This window comes from Oreochromis aureus, linkage group 6, assembly GCF_013358895.1.
Source record: "Oreochromis aureus strain Israel breed Guangdong linkage group 6, ZZ_aureus, whole genome shotgun sequence".
NCBI classification, from domain to species: Eukaryota; Metazoa; Chordata; class Actinopteri; order Cichliformes; family Cichlidae; genus Oreochromis; species Oreochromis aureus.
In genome coordinates, this window is record NC_052947.1 from 26,221,812 (window position 1) to 26,247,295 (window position 25,484).

At 38.3% G+C, this 25,484-nt stretch overlaps 1 protein-coding gene across 3 annotated transcripts; it reads right to left on the bottom strand.

Moving 5' to 3' along the window:
- Positions 1–10,380: 10,380 nt before the first annotated feature.
- Positions 10,381–24,543, bottom strand: LOC120440470. 3 transcript variants are annotated; one of them, XM_039613065.1, is made up of 6 exons: positions 24,282–24,543; positions 14,704–14,777; positions 14,258–14,611; positions 13,563–13,892; positions 11,874–11,987; positions 10,381–11,187 (listed from the first exon to the last, which is right to left on the bottom strand). In XM_039613065.1, exons 2-6 carry the CDS (start codon positions 14,765–14,767, stop codon positions 11,048–11,050), a joined length of 1,002 nt encoding a protein of 333 aa, XP_039468999.1. In that variant the 5' UTR covers positions 14,768–14,777; positions 24,282–24,543; the 3' UTR covers positions 10,381–11,047. The 3 variants fall into 3 exon arrangements, with proteins under 3 accessions (XP_039468999.1, XP_039469000.1, XP_039469001.1); XM_039613066.1 differs by lacking the exon at positions 24,282–24,543 and adding an exon at positions 19,760–19,812; XM_039613067.1 differs by lacking the exon at positions 14,704–14,777.
- Between the last annotated feature and the right edge of the window lie 941 nt (positions 24,544–25,484).

A 25,484-nucleotide genomic window follows, 5' to 3' on the forward strand; every position in this document is an offset into this window, starting at 1 on the left:
GTAAGAGTTTGTGGAATGTTCTTTGTCTGTGTCTCTGTATATAAGATGAAAGGGCAGTGGCCACAATTCAGAGATGATCCTGGTGTTTCACTGGGATGCTCTCTCCACATTGCAATGTGTTTATTAAACCCACTTCAAATCAAGCTCACTGGGTATGTTGCAGGTTATTGTTAAAATTTCCACAACAAAACACTGTGAAATCAATATAGATCTAGAAAATGTAGAAAATGCAGAGTTATGCTAAACACACAATGCCAGAATGGTTAGTGAAGTGTAGGACACGCATGCTTGAATGATAAAACAATGTAAAAGGAAAGCGGTTGTAAGTGGATGAGATAGGTAAGCATAGGATGTTGTGGAGTTGCATGATAGATGAAAAAGGAGTCAAATCCCATAGGAAGAAATAGCACAAGAATGCCGATTTAAGCTGTCTATTGAAATAGCATAAATTACCCACTGAAACAGTGTTGACACCCAGAACCTTTGATGACTGTGATTATTATTATTATTATTGGTATTAACAATTTGCTCTTCTTTTGATATTTGTTGGCATGTTTAAATACAGTTGAAAATATAGTTCTGTGTAAAGGTCTTGGTAGCAGTTGTTTAACTGGCTTTCGCTCTGTAGTCTGTTCGTATGAAAAACAAGCAAGATGATGAACAAAATGGACTGTGACAAACATTTACATGATTGGCTTTTAGTTTCTTTCTGAGTTTTGTGCTTGCTTTTTCCTCGTGTTCTTTGGTGTTTTTTGGCATTTTGTATTATGTTAGTTAACTTTGTTATTCTAGGGTTGATTCTGTAGTCCCTTGGTTATTCTGTTTAGCTTTTGTTTATTAGATTCCCTTTTGTGCCTTTGCTCTCTGTGTTTCCCTCTGGGCATCTGTGTTTATTTAATAGTGTGAGTTCTTGTGCCGGGTTTCTCCTTGTGTTTTATTCCGTCATGTTTATCTATGTTCCCCAGCTCGTCATGTCCTCTCTCTCTCCCTCGTGCTCCTCCGTGTTCTCTCTCCCCCTCCAGTCTGCGTCTCCGTGTACTTCCTGTTTTACTTTGATATTCTCCCGTCAGTGTACGTCACATGGTGTTTGCTCTTCCCCTTTCTCGTTATGATTATGTGTATCAGCTGTGTTCCCTGTGTGCTCCCACGTTCCTCGTTATCTTTAGGTGTATTTATGTCAGCGTCTCCCTCAGTTTGGTGTGGCGTCCTCCCTCATGTTTCCACGAGTGTATTATTATTAGAACTTTCCCAGTTCAGTTTTGTATCGCCTTTCATCCAGCAAATAAAGCTCAGATGTTTTGAGTTCACGTTCTGCCTCAGTGAGTCTTCTTTTGTGTCCCATTCCTGCTTGCACACAGCAGTTCAAGACACAAAGTGAGTGGAGTTAAAAGAAACAATTTTGCCTTCAGAATTTTTTTTCTTAATGTACTCAGAGGTTGAGAGAGAGAGAGAGTGCTGTGTGTGCATCAATAAGCTAATTGGGTCAAATGCTGGATATAAAAGTAAATAATATAGATCTGGAAATGATATATCTACACTAGAAAATAAAGCTCCCTTCTTTATGCACAGCAGCTATTCTGTAGTATTTTACAAATAGGAGTAAAGAGAAAATGAGATTTAGGAAATGGAAATAAACAAGAACCTTCACAGACAAACAAACAAGGACATTATTGGCACATACTGTGTGTACTGAAATCTCTGCATCTAAAACTAAATGCAATAAAACCATTGTTGGCATGCAGGAATTGCATGTCATGTTTACAGCACCTCTTGATTAATGACATTGTAAAACAGAAGTAGTTACATAGATTAATAATACACATGGTGAAATATTTAATAATATTTAATAGCATAATAGCAGTTTTCACAGTTCCAAAACTGTTGGTTTTAAAACAACAATTAACTTTAAAGTCCTCCAGCTTGTAGAGATGTTGCATCCAAATAATCCGTTCCTGTATGCCTGCATTAGGTAATGCATCATCCCATCCAATCTTTCTTCGACACAGTTTTTGCAGAATCTTCTTAGCAATCAAATTACTGGTGCCAACATTCCTAGAAGGGTCATAATCAGAGCTGACTGCAGAGAGGATCCCAGTTAGAGGATACCATGTCAATGTCAAAGGTCAATCTTTCAAAGTGATTCTGAACTTCGGGCTCAACAGACCATTGTATACCCAAAACTCTTGCCATTGGAAGCCCATCACTGTTACGGGCAGGCATCAAGTCTAGATCCTTTATTTCGTTTGCTCTGTTAGGTTCAGGTATTACAGCCAACACATTACGACTGTTACTTATCCACTTGTTGAGTAGAAAGCCAGCTTTCAAGCATATTGCATAGAATTCATGATAGAGAGCTATTGCATCCTCTTCTGTGGCAGCTGAGACAATCGTCAACGTAAAAGTTGTTCAAGATGATATCCACAGCTTGAAGGTAAAACTGTAGTTTATGATCTTCAGCACATTTCCTTAGTCCAAAATTTGCACCACTGGGAGATGATGTTGCTCCAAACACATGTGCTGTCGTTCTATAGTCAACCATTGTTTAAGTGAAATCTCCAGCGGGCCACCAAAGGAACCTTAACACATCTCAATCCTCCTCTGGCACTTTAACCTGGTGAAACATTGATTTAATGTCTGCTGCAATGACAACAGGTTCTCTATGGAATCTTGTCAGAACTCTGATCAATGTGCTGGTCAAGTCAAGACCTTCTAAGAGCTGGCTATTTAGTGACACTCCTTGGCTTCACAGTCAAACACCACTCTAATTTTTTTTTTCTTTTGTGCACTGTAAAATGTAATTCTAGATGTTTGTTATTTCAACATATTATTCTATATCAGTTTGACGATAGATGACTGAAGTTGTTGTTATAACATAGAATTACAAGTTAAAAACGTCCCAATTACACCAAAAAAAGCTAACTTGAAAACTCATGTCCAGCTAAATCAGCAACTTATGTGAAGTTGACAATGTGGGTAAGTTGAGCAGAGCAGGATTCAAAACTGCCTCACGTGACTGCTACCAAGGTGCATCATGGGGAATTGGCGGTTAACGACATGCTCACTTTACTTGGACGTTTTCTAATCGTCTTCTTTGGAATATGCTTTCAAGGTGAGTAACATCGGTTATAACTATAAGGAAAGAGAGCTACAAAAGTTGGAACATGTTTTGAATTCATGGCATGATGTGTGTTTTTCTCTTTTACCGAAATGTTTGCTTTAGCTAATGTAACTTTAGCTGACAAGGTCCAGCTTGTGTGTCATGACCAAACTTAACCTAATAAACTGACATATGGCCTTTTTTATGGGTTTAATGTGGCACTGACCAAATCATAAGTGTTGTGCCGCTAGCTTTAAGGTTGTGCACTCAACCACTGTTGCGATATTAGCAAGCTAACTCAGCTAATTAATAAAGCTTACTTCATATTGTCTCTGTACTTGTAAATTTCTTTCAAGTTCACAGGCTGTTGTATTTTGGTGGAAGTTCATTTTGGCAATATTTCCAATAACTGGCTGGGTTCAAAAGAACTTTTGGCAGGACTCGATGCTTGTTGTCATCTGTTTACCCCTATGTAATCACTTAAGTTGTTATTAACTGCTGCATGCTAAGCTACAAGAGTGCACTGAGGACTGAGACAAAATATGGTCTACAAACCAGCATTATATTAGTTTTTATCAGATAGTCCTCCAGTGTGTTTATTTTTTGCTTTAATTCTATTGTGCTGTTATTTGTTACCCTGAAATGCTTTATGCTTAACAACAGCTCACCATTTTGACTTATTTTTGAACTCTTGTGACTAGTATGACTAGATTGTGTGAGTTGCCACACTAAAAGAGCTGTAGTGATAAAATAATTGGCATCAGAGACACTGATTTTTGGCATGGTATACTGCAGAAGTTTTTTTTTTTTTTTTTTTTGGCATAATTTACCTTTTAATTAAACTCCATTCCCTGTATTGTAACAAAACTAATATTGTTTATATGTCAGAAAATTAGCAAACACGAATAAATGGCGAAAACAATATAATTATAACATATATTTTTATTTTACTTATTTTAGGTCTGTTAAGCCAAACATGATGCTGGGGATTTATTTTTGTCAGTGGAGTCAAATGGTAAGTTACAATTTGTGCATTTTGTCATACTGTTATATTGTAACTTAATAGCTCTGTAGAACAAATGATATAAAGATTGTAGTGTCAGGGTACTTCTTAAGAAGTAATATTGCACTATTGATGATCACATGCAGGTGGCATAAACTAAATATTCAGATGTGCTACCAACAAATGATTCATTAACAAAGGCAATGGAGCACAGTGCACAGTATTTCAGATCTAAAAAGGGAGTATGTAATGGACTTGCTGGCTTTAATGTAAAAAGCCTGTTGTGTAACTTTAATGAGGCAGTTGGACTAAAACAGTATTGCTCATCAAGGTAAACATCTGAGGAATAAGGAAACTGTTACTTGTCCTTTTACTCAGTGTTCTTTTAATCGCACATTTACTAAGGTTTTACATCACATAAGTCATTTTCACAATCATTCTACTTTAAAAGATTTCAAGACAGAGCTTATTGTTCTCTGAACTTCCTTGTTTGCTGAACGGCAGGTAAAGTGCATCTTTTTGTTTGTTTGCTTTTGTGTGTTTGTGTTTTCTCTAATGGGCCTCAGATGACCGTTTGCTTAAATTTGGGTCTCAAAGAATCTTTTTTTCATTCTGCCTGTACTCTCCACCCCTCTTCTTCTATTGCTCAGGTTGAAGCAGAATTTGCCCATCTTACATCTGTTGAGCTGAAAGGGTTCCTTTTTGCTGTGCTTGACCATTATGGAGAGGTTCGTGGAGCTGTACAAAATCAAGAGCGGCATAGAAGGGCTAACTAGGCTCATAAAATACTTCAATGATGATGTAAGTGTTCAACTGCGAAATGTTCTCCTTTGTTTAAGTTTTAGGTTATCCAGTTCCACTGATGAACTCATTGAAAGAAAGCTGATAAGTAAAGTCTGTGATCATATTTCACAACTGGACATTTAGTGTGGTAACTTTTACAGAATCTATGTATATTGGTGGTAGGTTGGATATCATATTCTACTTGAATGTCCTGATAAGCCTGATTCAAAATCTCCAATGATAATCATATATTGATGGAATTATGTATCAAAAAGCTGTGAATTTGGAGCTGTCTACATGCTTCATAAACACTGTTTAAAAAGTGTTTTTGTTTTCTTTTTGACTTCTTTGACCAGAGCCCTACACAAAGGACGAAGACAGAGGACCTCACCTTCCTTTTCTAAAGGAAGATCTCTCACACACTTTCAAGACTGTGAAGGTTAGCATTGTTTCTTTTAGTAAATTTAATAATGACAGCACCACAGTGGATTTTAAATTAAACATGTGGCATCTATGAAACACTAGATGCCACATGATAACGTGTACTTTTTCCTCACCAAATGTATTATTACAAGATCTTTGACACTGGATTTGGTCTGGGTTTCAGAGAAACTAACTGGCAAGCTAGCATTGATATTATTAGTGTCTTGTGTTTATTCATGTCTTCACCAGGGTCTTTGACATTTCGCTGCCTTACTGTTCACTTCAGCTTTACGTTTGATTTCTCACATTGTATATTGTAATGGCAGAGATATTAGGATATTTAAGGGGCTGCAGTGGCTGCTACAGCTGTGGGGGGCAATACTTTGGTGAAATGTCCTGGACCCTGGAAAAGAGACTGTGTAGACTGGGTAAGCAATTAAAGGTTACTGGCCGAGAGTCATTGGGCAGCTGGGTAAAGGTGGATGTTAATATTCAGTGCCAATTATGCAACCTGTTCAGCCATGTCTATATGCTCTTTTTTCATGCTGTTAATATAGGGGAAAAAATAAACTTTAATCAATAAACTGATTGAAGAAGCATTGTCTATGGAGCCATAATCTGATCCTGTAGTGTAGCTGGCGTTTGCACATTTCATGTATTCTCAGCCAGATTTGGTTTAGAGCACAGCCAATATTTAGCATAAGTAGATTTAAACTCACACACTGGTGATGGCAGCTACATTGTAGCCACAGCCACCCTGGGGCGCACTGACAGAGGCGAGGCTGCCGGACACTGGCACCACCGGGCCCTCTGACCACCACCAGTAGGCAACAGGTGAAGTGTCTTGCCCAAGGACACAACGACTGAAACTGTCGGAGCCGGGGCTCGAACCGGCAACCTTCCGATTATAAGACGAACTGTCAACTCTTGAGTTTCAGTCATCCACCCATGTGTGTGAATGACTGAATGTGTAAAGCGCTTTGGAGTCCTTAGGGCAGAGGTTCCCAAAGTGTGGGGCCCGCCCCCTAGGGGGGGCGCAGAGCCATTGCAGGGGGGGCGCGGTATGAAAAGAAAAAAAAAAAAAGAGCGCTTGGACACTGTGGACAGGTTTTTGACGGGGCTCCCACACAAACGCAAAGCAGGAGATGAAGCATCGCCAAATATGTTTCCAAACCAACTTCCTTCCAAGCCAAATAAAGGAAAATATGGTGAAGCATATCTTCCCTTTGGCTTCACCTGCACAAGTGCCAAGGTAGGTCTCCCCTGCAAAATTAGTTTCCCTGTGTCGGGAGCACGCGCTGGGCTCTCCAAATCACGGACAAACAGTATCCCACATTCTTGATTTTTAGTTCACAAACACTTCTAACATGTCCAAAATGTCAGGAGTAGTTAGTTATTACAAGAAGTGTTTGTGAACTAAAAATCAAGAGCTAACATGATGTTAGCTCTTTATGCAGTAAAGTTACAGCGGGATACAAATAATATCAGGCTGATCCTGCCGTAATTTGTTCCCCCTGTTCAAATCACGGACAAACAGTATCCCACAGCTGTTTATGTGTTTAAACCCATTTTGCACAGAGAGGCATTTTTTGAAAAATGTATTGATAGCAATGTTGAATATTATTACACAGGAAAAAAAAACAACTACACGTAAAATAATTACACCGTGACGCCTCTGCCTTTCTAAATGGAGGGACAGTAACTGCGTGTGTATATGTAAGCGTGTAAAACCTGAAGATAGTCAGATTAACAGTAACAGTATTTTGTCTCTATCTGCCATTCTGCAATTCATCTCATGTAAACAATAACGTGGCGCACAGCGTGACGTGAAAAAAGGCACATGCCTTTGACGTTGCGTGACGAACTCTGTAATCCTCGTCCACACGTAAACGCAAAAAAGGAGTTTTAAATAATCTCCGTTTTCGGTGAATCGCAACGCCGTTTACGTGTTGACGAAAAGCCTAAACGCATAGAAACAGCTGCGTTTTCAAAAATACCCGTGTAGGTGTGGACGTAGCGTAAAAGAGTTAGTAGTATATTTTATTACTACATGTAATTTATTGCCGTTTACTTGTATTTGCTTAATTGTTTACTAAATGTTTGAGGTGTGAAATAAACCGCAATGGAGTTTGTAAACAAAATATGGTGTGTGTGTTTGGAGGATGTGTTTGTGCGGGGGCGCGAACATTTTTCTTGTAAAAAGGGGGCCTGGCAAAAAAAGTTTGGGAACCACTGCCTTAGGGGACTAGTAAAGCGCTATACAATTACAGGCCATTTACCATTTAAATTGAAAATTTTGTTTGAATTCTGCAATTGAAGACATGCTCAGTTATTTATGAACATGGTCTTTGTTTAAAGCAAGAAATGGATTTGTAACATGGGGTGCATATCTCATTCTGAAAAACTTTAACAACTAATAAGTGTTACCCAAAGCCAATCACCATCATCCAAAGCATCAGTATGGCTCTTCTTTGGAAAGACATGAATTCTTAAGCACAAGGGATATTGTGTAATTGTGTAATTTTATTTATCTTTTTGTCTTTTATAGGCGACAGGTATTGAAGACACGTTTTCTAAGAGGATGAAAGTTGGCATTGCGATGGTGAAAGAAGAAGACATCATCGATGTGTTGGTTGTCCTTGAGGCGGCAGTAATCCTGTCTAATCTGAGGGATGTCTCAAGTGCCATTTCCATGCTGATGGGCCTTCTTTTTGCCTTCAACATAGACTATCCAAAGGAACTTAAGGACATCTTTGAAGTCATTCAGAACGTCCTAATGAACATTGGTGGAAGGCAGTGCATCTCACTAGTGCATGGTCTAAGAAACAGACTCTTGCAGAAAGCCATGCAGAACTGTAATTGTATGCTCACAGCATACAATTGCCTTAGTGTTAAGGACAGTTTTTATTTTACTGTTTGTTTTTTTTATTCTTGCAAGTTCTCATTCTCACTTTTGTATGTCACTAAATGACTACACTTTACATTCCAGATTAGACAATTACTCATTTGTTCATGGTTTAAGAAACTTATGTGAACAACAATATAATGGTGGACTCTGCAGATGCTTATCTCATGCAAGTCAGTAGTTTTTCCTTTGTTTTGCAATTGAGCAGACTCAAACTGATGTATCTGAAATATCCATATTATCAAATGTTTCAGAAGCATGCACTCATTTTCAGAGATATTGGTTCTGTGGAATTTGTTGCAATTGTAAACGAAGACAAATACAAGAGTTTGATGTCTTAGTTGTTATAAACTGATCTTTACTGTCACTTATCAAAGGTTTTGTACTATTTTAATATTTCAAGTTTTATGCTAACAGGTGTGACTGAGCACAATGAAGTTTAAAAATTTTGCAAATGTAAAGAATAACTTTTCTAAAATAGCAAGTGTCCCGTTGATACATTACATTAATGCAGACTTTATGTTGTTACTTCACAAGAATCACTACTGCTCCTAGAGTATTGGTCAGATTTTAATCTTCACCCAAACTGGGCTCAAGACCAAGTTCAAATTTATTGTTTCACAGGGAGCAGCCTTTGAGTTTTGATGGATTGTGAGCCTGATGAGCTACGTCACTGATTTTTCTGTTTCTCAGATGACTAAGATGGCACAATAAATGGTGAATGTTGGGTGCTCATTAGTAATTGTCTTGTCATGTTCTTAAAACAAACTTTCTGTATGAAATGATCAGATACACTTTAATGGAATCTGTGGGTTTTTATTTATTTTTTTCTGTAAACAACAGAAAATTAATTTAAAGGAATGTAGATATTTAAACCTGAGATCTAAGATAAACCTAACAGGTAGTTTTGCTGAAATGGATGTTAGAAAGCTAAAAAACAAAACAAAACTTAAGATGTTTAATACACATTTTTCTTTACATCCAGTCAATCAACTCTGATAATTAAAATGAAATTGATTTACAAGCTCAGCTACCTTAAGGAGCTCAGTTAATTAATAAACTTAAATCAACTTAGCTAACAGATTATGTTAGTTAAGCTAAAATAGATTCCTAAGTTAAAAGAACTACTAAAGTATTTGAATTAACTAAAAAACCCAAGTCAACTGAACTAGGACAAGAGTTTAAACAATAGATTATTTTAATTTAGCTGAAAGGGTTTTCCCAAGTAAAAATGACAATTAAAGGAGTTGAACTGACTAACAAATCTCAGCCAACTAAACTAAGACGAAAGTTTAGACAACATGTGATTTTTCATTAAGATAACAATTGGTTGTGTTATAAGAACAAACTCTATTTCTTGACTTAACTTAAAATTTTAAGGCAGCCCTGTACCTGATATTTTTAAGTTGAAACAACAAGTTAGATTTTACAGTGTGGATGCAGAACACCATGATGTGACAAATATCATTTCCTGCCATCATTGCGTTCCAAATTTCTGTCTGAGACTTTTTCTGCATAACCTTCACAGATTATATCTGACATGAAGCTTTTCTTCAGATTCTCAAGGCATTGTTCAGCAACACTTCTGTTATCTGGCATGCAGACTTTTAAATATTTAAATGGAAGTCCAATGTAATACTGAACATTATGTAGCTTGGCAGTACTGGAAACTTCAGTTTTAAACTGCTGATTCCACAGCTTGTCAAGTTTCACCACAGAGCAAAGAAACAAGCTTGTAGAGCACAATTTGACCTCTAAGGGCGGCCATAACAAAGAGCAACTTGTTTAGCTTAATAAAAAGTAAACAACTGGTCACTTAGGTGAATGCAAAAAAACTGGAACAGGATATCATCAAAAGTTTAAACTCTAAGATAATTTTGAACAGTACCTTATCACAATTATTCTGCATGCTGGCTAAAGATGCATGCCCCAATCATGAGAACTGAACAGGAATGCAGTGCTTTTTCAGATACCAGCTGCAAGAAGTATTTAAAACAGATGTGGAAACTTAAACCAGAGTAGAAACTGGTGGCCCTAGTTTTAAACTTAGTTATTAACTTTGAACAAGCATGTGCGCTTTACATTACAAAGAGTCCCCACACCTTCAATTACGCTTAAAATAAATTATATGGCACAATATACATATAATATGAAACAAAGCACAAGGGTTCGGGTTCAACAAATATTGGCAACACATTCTTGTTTTATTGTACAACTTTATAGTCATTACATTGCATTTTTTAATGTTCTGAATTGTTTTCTTATAAACTGTTTTGAAACATGACATTTTACGCAATTTTAATTTTATATACAAAAAACAAAACGAAAATAAACAAAAAACAAAGACACTTAAGGCTTAAAAAATAACAAATGCATTGCAATAAAAATCCAAAATAACAATTAAATGTTGATTTAAACAGAAAGTACAATAACAGTAAGGCCAACATTTCCTCACTGCTCTGTCAAACCACAGATCAAACATACAGTCTCAGACAGTTCTACATATCATTGTCTAAGTGAACGTATTATATTTTGTAAAGGATTATAAAGCCATAAACAGATCATTAAGCTCCACTGGTAACATTTGAGAACAACACACACAGATTGACACACATACATAAACACATAACAACGTGGTGCTATCCCCAAGATATATTATAAACATGAGAAGCTAAAGTGAAAATACATGCTGTTAAACTTTATGTATATATAAATTTTAAAAATTTTATTTATATAGCGCCAAATCACAACAACAGTCGCCTCAAGGCGCTTTATATTGTATAGTAGATCGTACAATAATAGATACAGAGGAAAAACCCAACAATCATATGACCCCCTATGAGTAAGCACTTTGGCGACAGTGGGAAGGAAAAACTCCCTTTAAACAGCAAGAAACCTCCAGCAGAACCAGACTAGGGGAGGTGTGGCCATCTGCTTTGACCGGTTGGGGTGAGAGATGGAAATCAATAAGACGTACTGTGGAAGAGAGACAGAGATTAATAACAGGCATGATTCAATGCAGAGAGGTCTATTAACACATAGTGAGTGAGAAAGGTGACTGGAAAGGAAAAACTCAATGCATCATGGGAATTCCCCGGCAGCCTACGTCTATTGCAGCATAACTAAAGGAGGATTCAGGGTCACCTGGTCCAGCCCTAACTATATGCTTTAGCAAAAAGGAAAGTTTTAAGCCTAATCTTGAAAGTAGAGATAGTGTCTGTCTCCCGAATCCAAACTGGAAGCTGGTTCCACAGAAGAGGGGCCTGAAAACTGAAGGCTCTCCCTCCCATTCTACTTTTAAATACTCTAGGAACAACAAGTAAGCCTGCAGAGCGAGAGCGAAGTGCTCTAATGGGGTGATATGGTACTACAAGGTCATTAAGATAAGATGGGGCCTGATTATTTAAGACCTTGTATGTGAGGAGCAGGATTTTGAATTCAGTTCTGGATTTAACAGGAAGCCAATGAAGGGAAGCCAAAACAGGAGAAATATGCTCTCTCTTTCTAGTCCCGGTCAGTACTCTTGCTGCAGCATTTTGGATTAACTGAAGGCTTTTCAGGGAGTTTTTAGGACTAGAAGTAATAAATGCATGAACTAGTTTCTATGTGATGAAGACAGTTCATTTAAATCATCAGGGAGGAAACGAGGAGCGTGTACTCACACTGAGATCGCCATCTGTAGATCAACAGCACACACAGCAATCCTACCATCAGTGAACCAATGACCACCAGAGGGACAACTATTTTGGAGATCCCTACCGTATTTGAGCCTTGTCCTATAAAAGAAATAAAAAGAAAAAAATAGTCAGTTAATTTTTTTAAATTAAGAAACACAGGAATACATGATAACTCTTTGTCTCCCTGTAATACTACAGTGAACTACATTCAATTTCTCTTTAACTGTCAGAGAGACAGTTAATGTACAAATTGAACATTTGTTTAATTTTAAAACAATAATCATGTAGAAGTAGAGTGTAAAAAAGACAAAGACAAACAAAATGGCAGGCAATACTTAGGCAATAGTATTGTGACAGATAATAGAATTATAGATAGTGAGGTGAGTGCCTGGGATAGTTACCAAGAGAACCTGAAATCTTTTCATCAGAAACAGTAAAACGTGTATGTGTGGGGGGATTTTCCATAGCACAGCAAGCATTAACCAATCTGGTCTTTTTCTTGTTATTTACAGATGTAGAAAAAAATAGGGCACACCTGTGGGATCTAGTATTGTGGGACTGTTAGGGTTGAAAATTTTTCATTTTTGATTTAAATTATTAAATAAAGCTGTTTTAATTATTTTATTTATGCACAATGCAATTGTGCTTATAATGAGTTGGCGCTCTGTGTTTTGAGGGTCATGAGCTTCGTCTGGTGTTATGACTAGGCTGAAATATTGCAGGTACACATAGATTTTTGCAGCAACGTTTACATACACACTGATAATGGTTTTCTAGAGAGTCCGAGCAAGATATCCTGAACCAGACCGTAGAATCAGTAGAAGATAATATAATTATCAAGGCTACTCAGGGGTTGTTTTTTTTTTTTTTGTCTTTCAGGTTCCAGGAGGAGCAGATAGAGGCGAGGTCAGACTGAACAGAGGAAGATTCGCAGCAGACTGCCACCTCCGTGTGGCAGCAAGATAGCCATAATAATCTTTGTTATTGTCATAGTTAGTGCTGTCAAAATCAATGTGTTAACGCAAATGAATGCGTGATTTAATTAGTGCATCTGGAGTGCAGAATGACTCAAAATCTCTGAAATGTCTCTGTCAACGCATTTCGGGCAGTTTGCCCAAGTAGAGTTACCTTCGCACATGCGCAAATGGGCAGTAGATCTGGTAGTGACGAGCAGCTGAACCCATCAACTCAATATGGAAGACGATAAACGCACAGTGGCCCTCTCGATGGGAAATTTGAGTATTAAAAAAGATAACAAGATGGAACAATCAACCGAAAGAAAGTATTATGCACATTGTGCAAGAAGGGATTTTCTTTTCACGCTTAAAATATCATTTTGACACGACGTATGCGTTAGTCGGGGATGCTGCTAGGACTTTGGCTAGCGCGTCACCCAGCTTGCGACAAACCACTCACGGAGCATCGGGGACTCAGTAAGTCTACCTCAGACATATTGACTGACACAATGCCAAGTGGATTGCAACAAACTTCAGGACTTTTAATATTGTTGAGAAAACGCGCTTTACATAGCATGGTTCCTCGTTTCAATTCAGCCCTCCAGATTTAAATTCTCTCTGATTCCACTTTGGCTGAAATTACTAAACAGTATTGTGAGCAGTAGGATGGTGCCAGCAGGCATAACAACTATCATGTGTGGTGTGTCATAAACTATACCTTCTTCAGATCCGTGCAGTGATGGTGGTGGTATGTTGGTTTCAAATGTGAACTCATCCTCTTTGCCTCCACTGGCATTGAACACAGCGCAGGTATACTTTGGGAAAGTGGATCCTCGCAACAAAGACAGTCTGCTTGTGAGTTGAAATAAACCATCGTCTGACTGTGTCGCCTCCATTTCAGAGCTTTTTGTCCACTCATGCTTCTCTTCATCAAACCAGCGAAGTGTTCCCTTTGGGTAGCCTCCATGAGACTCACAGATCAGGGTACTGTCTGAATTTGGGACAATTTTCTCAGGGATGGAGTGTACAGTCAGGACACTGTATCTGGCTGCAGAGGCAAAATGGAAAGCACAATCACTGAGCTGAACATTGCACCTTGACATCAATAAAAAGTTGCGACATGTAAAAGCTGTCAACAGTAATGTTCTCAGGTGTAGTGTGCTGTATTTGGCTAAAGAAAACAAAACAAAACCATGATCACTGAGATGAAGATTGCACCTTAATGTTAATTAAATAAAATGACATTACATAAGATGTAATAATTATAATAAGAATATATAATAGCCATAATACTGTATATGTGATAAGAAGATACAAATGAATATGTAAAAAAAAATTGATTTCATACTTAAAATCTTGTTTCAAAATGATAATTAATCTTTGCTAAAATGCTATCAAATGTTTCAGTTTTACCTTGGACTTTAAGGGTGGTGACCATCCTGTCATCCCCACTGTCTGTAATCACCATGCACTTGTAATATCCATCGTCTGCCACCGCAGTGTTGGTGATGAGCAGAGAAACATTCATGTTCTTCTCGTCCCATGATGGTTCAGCAAACCTGTAACCTCGCTTTGGCCGGCCCCATTTCCCTCTATTAAAACCCAACACGAGATCACCTTCGTCTTCTGTAGAGGTCAGTTTTTTCCAAGCAACCGCATGAATAGTTGGATCAGTTATATCTGTTGATGTTTTGACAACACACTCCAGCAGTGACTGTTGGCCAAAGTGTCCCACATTTTCAGCTTTGCATTCCACTTTCAAAAAAACTGTAGAAAAAGAAAGCAAAATCAGATATGAGGTTACATGAGTACCAAACACCATTCCATGCTTAAAGTTCTCAGATTATAAATAAACTTACGACTCTTGACTGCAGTGACACAGAGGGCAGTGAAAATGAATAAAAGAGTACCACCGGAGGCCATGATTATTTACCTGAAATGACAGTTGAAATGAGCACGACTCAGTTTGCAACTGTTTTACATCAAAGGGATTTTTTTGCTTTTTTAATTGAGGGTGCAAAATGCATTTAAGTGTAACAAAGTAAAAGCTACTTTAGCTACTCCCTTAACCCAGAGGAGTCAGAGTATGTAACTCCACATATTGGATTTGACAGATTTTTGTAGCCAATGGTGCATCATGTCCTTCCCCAAGGGATTCAAAGCTGGACTCAAAACAGGGAAAATTGCGTATAAGGATATATTTAATCAATATTGATGCTCATTGGGGAAACAGCATCGGTCTTAAAAAACATTAGAGCCTCCTGCTATCGTAGCACAGAGGTCCAGTTGACATGAAGAAAGAAAATGCTCTCAGTTATGGAAACGGCCAGTGGATTTGTGTTCTGTTTGATGCATGGTGTACATGTGTGTTTGCTGGCTGTTAATAAAGTTGCGCTCTCTCGGGGGGGCGTGTTCATTCATCCAAAATGGCTGAAGGCTGATCCCATATGGAAAAGATATATATAAATCTTATAAAGTTTGCATCTGTCTTGTGTGAAACTTGTATGAAAAGCATACAAGAGTGAAAACAGATATAAGATCCCTTGAAAAATTATATAAATGAAACTTGTATGTTTTGGATACTTACTAAAACAATATATGAAAGTAATGAGAAAGTGGCCACTTTCATGAGTAAATCATATAAGTTTTTACTATTTCTTTTCCATATGGGATGTGTGTTTATTCCTCGCTAATCACTGTCAGTGCAGTTTACTATTGACGTCAGACTTCTCTGCCCATTTTCATACTTCTGCTAACGGGCTATGGGCCCAGATAACTACGACTTTTCTAAAGGAGTTAAAGTGTTTTTGCCACCAAGAGAAGCGTCGCAATGTACAGTGTACCTGGTGAGGATCAGTATACCATGCTAGTGCCATGAGTCGACAAGCCGCTGAGTCAAACAGCTGTTGGTTTCGGCTAGTTTTTGATGAGGACGAAAAGAATTATGAACTGTGGGAGACAAAATTTGTGGCCCACCTTCGTTTGCAAGGACTAAGAGACATTATTTTGAAGCAGCCTACCAACATGGAGGGAGAAGTAGACTGCAGAGGTATACGCGGAGCTGATCCAGTTTCTGGATGATAAAAGCCTCGTATAATTAGTCTGTATACAGAACTGACTTCGCACTAAAAGTCCAGCAGTGAGAGTTTGACTATGTTATAGAGATGGACCGATCCGATATTACGTATCGGTATCGGTCCGATACTGACCTAAATTACTGGATCGGATATCGGTGAGAAATTAAAAATGTAATCCGATCCATTAAATATAACCTCACAAAACTTGCGACACCGCGTAACTCGGCTCATAACCGTAGCATGTCGGAGCAGTGTGCTGTAGCCTGGCTACCAAACCAGCATTTCATCTCCAAGGAAGTTATCCCAGAGAGAAGTAAAGCAAGTGTGTAAGTTCATCTCTGAATGTTTGTAAAGCATTCCCACGTTAAGCTTAACAACCGATATATGGAGCGACTGCCTCTCTCTCTCTCCCTCTCCTGCCGCTACTTCATGAAACTGCTTAACGATCAGCTGATCGGCTTTTCTGTCGTGAGTCCGTCTCTCTTCTTTGTTTTTGGTCCACTTTGCACCAGAAAGAGGAAACCAGCGGCTGAACAACAGCAGCACGTTTAAGCTTGATAATCTGTTGTTAGAATTTATTTAATATTACTTTCTACACCAGGATCCTTTTCTACGTAGCTGACGGCTGGTAACTGTGCAGGGGCGGATCTAGCAAAGTTTAGCCAGGGGGGCCGATAGGGCATGAACAGGGAAAAGGGGGCACAAAGACATACTTTTCTTTCTTATTCTCATTTAAAATATCTAGCTTTTAATAAATAATTATCTGTATCTTGCACCCAAAGTTTTAATCTGATGTAAAATATATAGAAGTCCATTACTGTATATAGTAACTGTTAAGTCTAATATACCCTAGTAAGCTATAGTACTTTTTCCTTTGGGAAAGTACCATCTGTGCAGTCTGCAATTCTGTTGAAGAAAGATGTTGAATCTATTTAATTATCCTTGAAAAATAATTTAATTCTGTGCATTTTTTTTCACCCTGCATCAAATTAAAGTTGATTACGTCGATTAAGCATCATCAGGTGGAGGGTGGGGGGTGGTTCTCTATTCTTTTTTTGCTGGGAGTTTGCAACCCTATTAGTTAGGTTGCTTAATATTTCTGCTAAGGACTCTTTAAAATACCAGAATAGGGAGGATGGAGTAGGTTTAAGTTTAGATTGATCAGTGTTGCTGAACTATGAAATATTTTGGGTGCAGTGTATTTTTTACATACAGAATAGCTTTAGTGTTGTTGTTTATTTTAACTTGAGGATGAACTTATACAAAATGCAGCAAGATATTAAAAAAAACAGTTTTATTGATTAAAAAACACACTATATCGGATTAATATCGGTATCGGCAGATATCCAAATTTATGATATCGGTATCGGACATAAAAAAGTGGTATCGTGCCATCTCTACTATGTTATAGACAGTGTTGGGAAGGTTACTTTTAAAATGTATTCCACTACAGAATACTGAATACATGCCCCAAAATGTATTCTGTAACGTATTCCGTTACGTTACTCAATGAGAGTAACGTATTCTGAATACTTTGGATTACTTAATATATTATCATGCTGTTTACAACTACATGAATGTCCTATTGCTGTGATTTATTACTGTTACTGAAGGTCCGCGGCTCCGAAACGTAGTAAAGGGACCTCTGGCTAATACTTCGGGATCCCTGTGGGGCTGGTAGCTGAAAATTAGCTTTACTTTGTTGTCTGGGTCAACTTTGCTTGCGGGAGACAGAGAGAGGCGTTTAAAGGCTGCTCCAACGGAACTTATTTTTTCCGGAGGAAAACACGAACACAGTGTACAGTTGAGTCTTAATAGCTTACTTACAAATGGGCTCGTCAGGCACTCTTCTTGGCTGCAGTGGTTATTATTATATTTACATGCTTCCAGCTCCCGTTTTTGCTCCGTGACAGCTCGGACTTTTCCTTTCTCTCCCTCCCTCGCTCACAGACACATAACGGGTATGGCAGTCCATTCTCCTGCAGCACGGACTACACTGCCCATCAGGCTACATGCTTTAGAGCTATGCCTGTAGCATTCTGCCTTTAGCTTAGCACAACAACAACAACAAAAAGCGCCTCTCACCCAGGAAACATGCAGAGAGAGAGCGTCACCCTGTAACCATGGCAACCGTAACGCTGCCGCCTGGAACAACAGAACGTAGCTGTCAAACAAACCCAAACAGTCCTGACCCGCGACAATATGAAACAGGGAAGTACCGCCGTGTAATCCATTTATTTCAACAAAGTAACTGTATTCTGAATACCACCTTTTTAAACGGTAACTGTAACGGAATACAAGGGCGTAGATTTGGTTTTGGCATTGGTGGGGACGGATGATTCAACCACCGAACCCCGCCCTGTTTCTTTTTTTTTTCCTTTTTGTCTTCGCTTCTTGATAAAAAAAGGAGAAATATGCTTGCCTACATATGCTATTCTACATGCTTTTAAACCATTTAAAATTACAATTCATAGTTTTATATGTGAATTATATAATGTTAAATTACTATTAAACAAATGACTGATTTTAGACTTTAGTTTACTTCAGCCATATTCCATATAAATCAGGTATCATACAAAAATAAAAAAAGCTTCAAATACAGTCATGACAATAAAAGAATATGACTTTAAGGACCTAACAACATTACTTCAGTTATAGTACACCAACATCTCTTACACATTAGTACTAAGGGAACACTGAATGACCTGGTGGTTTTTGTCCATAAAACTACTCATCTAAGATTACCACAAAGTAAAAGATCTCTCAGCAAAATTATGCAACATTTTAGGCACACTGTTGCCCCGATCAAATCAGTGAGCTGGGACTTTTTATTCTAAACATGAACTACTGTTACAGCAACAGACATGGACTACTGGTGCCCCACACAACAACTCAATGTCCACTATGTGAAGCAGTCTATACTATACTGTCTATACTATACTGTTCTGGTGGACATGGCAACACTTTTTTCATGGTTACATACAGTTTTAGACTGATGTGGGCCAAAGCCTAGCACATACTTGCCAACCTTGAGACCTCAGAATTAGGGAGACATTCAAAGGGGTTTTTACAGTGTTTACTTATCGGAAAAAAATAAGTTAAATGTCACATTCAGAGGCTGCGTCCACCTGAGGACCTGGCCTTCGCGGTCTAAGTGGGCCGGGTCCTCCGAAAGCCGGGTAGACCGGAAATGAGCGACTGTGAAATTGGGGGGTCTAGCCTTCATAATTACGTCACCTCTGCCGTCTGCTCCTTGCTGTCTAAATAAAATAAAATATAACCGGACGCTTGCGTAGATTCTCGACCATCTCACACTTCTGTTTAATCAGTTTTCTGTTTGACATTTATTCAGCTGTGTGAAAACCCCAGAGGAACCCTCCCGAGGGATTAATAAAGTTTTATTTAATCTAATCTAATCTAATAACTTTAATCTCAGCCAAACCGATTTACTCACGAACAAATAAAACACTGAAAAAGGCCAAACAATAACATGTTTAAGTTATTTGAAGTTTACACAACTACATTCTCGCCTGAAAATATGTTAAAAGTTTATTTTTCATGACCCAGAAAGAGTAATAAGAGTAATATTAATACTAAGTAGCTGCAGTAGTAGTAGCTATTGTTGGAAACTGGAATTGGCTGGGCCAATCTAGGATATGGTTTTTCAATTTTGTTGTCCGGGTGGAAAATCGGGAGAAATTGGGGAGAATGGTGGCTCCGGGAGATTTTCGGGAGGGGCACTGAAAATCGGGAGGGTTGGCATGTATGGCCTGGTATTGCCTGTAACGTTATTATGACGGACACATTTTATGAGTGAACTTGACTTTAAGTGACTTACAGGTTTCTTTGAAAAATACTTTCTTATATCCAGGTTCTTCCTTTTTGCTGCCGTCCTCCTCTCCTCCTTGCAGGGCCTCGCAGCGCAGGATTGCCGCTGCTAAAACTAAACAGAGCTCCCTGAAAGGCACAGCCAATCACATTGGCCATATTTGTCACATGAGGTAGGACTCCAGTAGAGAACGTAATTTAACTCTTTCTGCACCGCTGGGTGAATGAGACGTTGACAGATCGTTTTTTTTCTTTCTATCGGGTTTGTATTTCTTTACTCGAAGAGATCAAATTATTGGTGGGGACAATTCAATAATCGCTGGATATTGGTGGGGACATGTCCGTTCCGTCCATGCCAAATCGACGCCCTTGACGGAATACAGTTACTCATATTTTGTATTCTGAATACGTAACGGCGGTACATGTATTCCGTTACTCCCCAACACTGGTTATAGAGCAGAGACAGCTATCACTGCCCTGAAAAATGCTGGTGAAACACTGAGCAATGGGTTATTGGTTTTGAAGGGACTGCCAGAATCATTCAAACCACTTGCTATTCATATTACTGCTGAACGAAATTGGCGCACATTCTTTGATATGACCAGGTGTATGCTAATAGAGAAAGAGTTACCGAAGGAGTTGTGGACCTACGCAGTGCAAACAGCAGCTGTAGTGAGGAAGAGATGTTTTAACAGACGCAAAAAACAGACATCATATTTAATGCTGACAGGAAGAAGGACAAATCTTTTCAAGATGCAGAAATCTGGGTCAGTGTGTTATGCCTACAGGCAAAACAAGAGAAAACTAGACTCACGGTGTGAGAAAGGAATCTTTGTTGGATATGACAGAAACAGTCCAGACTATATGGTCTGCTACCCAAACAGTGGACAAGTACAGAAGCATTGACTCATGAAGTTTGAGACTAAAACAAGAGCAAAGAGACAAACACAACCTGACATAATGCCAGATGATGACAGTGACTTTGAGATACAAAACAGGTCCAGCAGGACCAGAGAAATGACTGATGTGAGTACAGAACACACAGATACTCAGGATCAGCTGAAAAAGTTGAAAAAGTCACTAAATGGGCTAAAACAGTCAGGTAGAAATTGTGTGTTACATGAATATCTGAGGGAGAACAACTTCGTGCAGAATCCCACTGACCATTGTGTTTACACAAAGATGACAGAAAATAAGGTGATTTTGATCAAATGGGTAGATGACTTTATCATTCCTGCCAGTGACGAAAGTGAACTGTTTTGAAGAAAAACCTTGCAGCAAAATTCAAAATGAAGGATTTGAGTGAACTTGGACATTTCATTGCTATATATTTTGACCAGCATGATAACTGTGTAAAAATGTAACAAAACAAAATGTAGAAAAAATACTTCAAACGTTCAACATGCAGGATTGCCAGGCTAGACTGACACCTTGTGAACAAAAACTGAACTACACTGATGGTGCAGAAAAGATGAATGATGTCAAAAGGTACAGAGAGGCAGTGGGTAGTGTGATCTAGCATGCACAAGACCAGACTTGAGTTTTATACTCAGTAAACTGTCGCAGTATTTTACTGAGCCAACTGAAGACCAATGGACTACAGTAAAACATGTACTGAGATATCTGAAAGGGACATCTGAGAAAGATCTGTGTTACAGGAAATGTGACAATGAAGAACTGAGGTTGTGGGCATACAGGGATGCTGATTGGACAGCTAATGTAACAGACATAATACAACTGGTTATTGTACAAATCTGGTTGTAAATGGTTCTTTGATTTTGTGGAAAATCAAAAAGCAACCTACTGTTGCATTATCTACCTGTGAAGATGAGTACATGGCTTTATCTACAACCTCACAGGAGTGCCTGTACTTAACTCAACTGTTACAAGGTATTGATGAACAGAAATATGCACCGTGAAAAGTTTACGAAGATAACCAGGATGCGATTGTATTGGCTAAGAATCCTGTAACAGATGTAAACATGTAGACATAAAGTATCACTTTGTAAGGTCAACCGTGAGTTAAGGAAAAATAACTTTAGATTATTGTAAAACAGATGAGATGGTAGCAGATGTAATGACAAAACCTATAAGAAAAGCTAAGTTTTTAAGGTTTGAAAAATTTATGTTTGGACATTCATTCAAAATGGCCGAAAGGTGATGTGTGTTCATTCCTCCCCAATCATCGTCTGTGCAGTTTACTATTGATGTTGGACTTCTCTATGTATTTTCATACTTCTGCTAACAGGTCCAAGGGATCTTCTGCGAAATGGGGGCGCTATTTTAAAGATCACTTAAGTTCATTAGACGGCGATTTGGTATCTTTTCATCTTTAAACCCAACCTCAGTATAAGCTACAGTGATCCTTTATAGCAGTGGCGGAGCGGGGGTGGCTTACTGGGCTTAAGCCCAGGTTGTTTTTTCAGAAGCCCGGGGTCTTTTGGAGTGTAATTTTTTCATAGTTAGATGCCTGACTCACAACTGTATAAAACAAAAACTACACATAATATTCGAAGCATATAGTGCACACTGTGAGAATTTACGACTGTGCGTAAATCCCCCTTAATATTGGTATGATCCGAGCTCAGACACTAAGCGACTGAGCGAGGGGGCGGGGGAGCTGCTGCCTGTGAGTGCGCTGTTGGAGAAACTGAGCCAGGCAGACAGAGGAGAACTGAAGTTCGACCAGGTATCAAAGCAAATCATTCGTACTGTACAAATGATGTAAATATGACGGTGTATCACGAAAGATTGATATCAAACGGATCACTTGACCCATATTACGTTACTTGCTCTTCGAGTGAATCAACAAATGGCGAAATGAAAAGCCGAACAACAACAATGCTGTTTCTTTAGAGAGTCTTAGCTTACATGTATGCTTATTTCATATTTTCAGTTGTTACCCTTCACGGCTAAATAAATCGGTTTCAGTAATGTATTGATATACAAGAATGGACATAAGGGGCTTCTTTCAAAGAAAAAACTCTGGTAGATGTTATTTTATATATCATGCTTTGTATGTTGTTCAGTATATTTGTATGCAAAACAAGAGGAATTTCAATACACAGCAGTATATTCACAGTTTAAACCAGATACTTACATACACTTTATGGAAAATACAAGAACATTTTTTTACTGTACAACATCAATTTAGAGTAAACTTGTTTTGTTTTGGATAAATAAATATTGAATTAAATTTGAATTGGTTAAATGTCAGAATAAAGAGAGACAGAGCTGTCTATTTTTATCACTTTCATCAAATTTAGGAGTAAATATACACTAAGTTTATTGTTAATTAATAAGAAAACTCCAGACGATTCCATTCTAAGCTGAAGAAGCTTCTGATAGGTTAGTAGAGTCCATGTGAGTAAATTGGTGACACACCTGTGGATGCATATAAGACAAAACACAGACCCTGTTTCTTTGAAATGGGAAAATAAAGAGATGTCAACAAAACACCAGGAAAAGAATTGTGGAGCTCCATAAGTGTGGCTCAATTTTGAATACAATTTGGTGCCATTTACAATTAAGAAATACAGATAGTTTCTCTCTTTACTCTTAAAGTTAACAAATATGTTTTTTCATGTTTATCAACCTAAAAAATAAACATTTAGTCTGATTTGATGTTACAATTAAAAAAGTGTTTGTGGTTTTATCTGAAGAGTATGTAAATATCTGATTTCTACTGTATATTTGATGATGTTGATGTTTGGTTTGATTGTCAGCACAAAGAGGGAGAGAGAGGAGCAGAGAGGGAACAAGAGCAGGTGAGACACACATGTTAGTCAAGTGGTTGTTTACCAAAAGTATCACCGTATCATAGGTACTCATGTATCTCGTACCTAGTGTTTCTTTTTAGGTTTGTTAGTTTGTAAATTCTGTATTTATTAAGTTATGCAGGCTTGTTTGCACAACAAGGCTAAATAATTATATAAACGTTTCTGAATCTAAATAGTATACTTTGGTAGAATTAAAAAATAAGTATAGTGCAGGTCTATGATGATTTTTAGTGCTGCTATCATCTAGTTTTGATTCTGGTTCTGTCTTGGTTAAGTCCTAAGTAGTCCTGATTTTGAACTGTTGTAGTCCTGTTTTAATTCCGGATCAGTTCTGGGTCTGGTTGAATTGAGGTTTAGCCCTCATGTCTTGATACAGCCCCGACTTTGTTCTGCCTTGCTGCTTAATTAAAAAAGTAGTTTAAGGTGTCCTGCATGTGATATTATTTTCTTTTCCTGAAGTCATTCTTTTTTGAACAAAAACTCAAAACAGAGCCTAATAATCTTTCAGTCATTTCAGTCAACCCTTTAGGGCTAAAGGGTAGCCCTGGGCCTTTTTTGTTTGTAATTTCTTTTCTCTTTGGAACAAAAACAGGCCATCCAGACAATTGAGATATCAATACAAAGCCCAGGATGTCCTCTGCTTAGCACATCAGGACTTAGTAGGGTAGCTCAAAAAAGTCAAAAGATACAGACCAAAAACAAATGTCCATTACAGAGGACATAAATAAAAACCCAGAGTTAACCCTCAATTACCTGGATAAGACGAAATCCTGCTGCGTAATACAGATCCCGGTGTGATCTCAGATGGCAGCACACTGTTTCAGCTTAGAAACGAGCCCTTAATATAAGCAACAACACTGACGCCTATAGTTGGGAATTCTCTCTTTTTTGGTCCACTTCTTCACCGCATGATTGAACTGCCACGACCAACTCCCCGTTTTACATTTTCTGCCACTTCACTGGACTAAATCACGGATTTACACACACACGTCCCAAACATCTCTTCCGGGAGTAATAATACATTGGCGGCAGTCAATTATGGCGGCCAACCTGTTTGACAGGTTTCGTGCCTGTACGCATGTGAGGTCATGTGTGGAAACACCCAGGGCGGCTGCAGGGTTATATGTGTTCATGTGTTTTTAACTGGATTTTAATTTAATCAAACCATAGGGTTTTTAATTAAACTATTTTTATCACTTTGGCGTGTCTCAGCATTCAGTTATGCAGACATATGTGTTCTTAAAAGCAATTCTTTGTTTTTGCGTGGAGGAGTGGAAGCCGTTTTGTTTCACTGTGCACCTTAACAAAGCTGGAATGCTTTTTATTTACATGTAGTCAAAAGTGTTACTAATTGTGTTTTAATCACACTAATTTTGTGATTCTGACAATGTCTCAGCATGCAGTGATGCATGCATTTTATTTTAAAAACAGCACAAATGGGAATTTCTTCTGTACGGGTAATTTCAGCCTGTTCACAAGTGTTTCATTTAATCAAACCACTAGTTTTAATCTAACTAGTTTTTACGCATCTACTGGGGTTTCTTTCACAGGGTGATGCGATCATTTTATTTAAAAATTGGGATTTCGGAATGTTGAACTAAGAGGGAGACAGAGCCAGCTAGGTGTTTGACGTTCAGTAATGACTCTGGATTCGTGATCACTAGCAAGCTTTGTTTACTGTGTAACAGAGCAGACATTACACGTAAGCAACCTCACTCCCGGGGGGCGGGTCCCACCCTCGCGCTGTCTCACTGCGTGCGTGCGCAGCTTACTACACGGAGCAGGTATATTAAAGCAGCATTAATGAACAATATTAGTCAGGTGTTCTACATCCCCTTTCTTTAGCTTAAAACTGCATAAACGACTAACAACATCTTTAGCAATAATACATTAACAACATATCCTAGTCCATAACATTCTAGCCTGGACATTGACGAATTACTTCACACCTGGAAC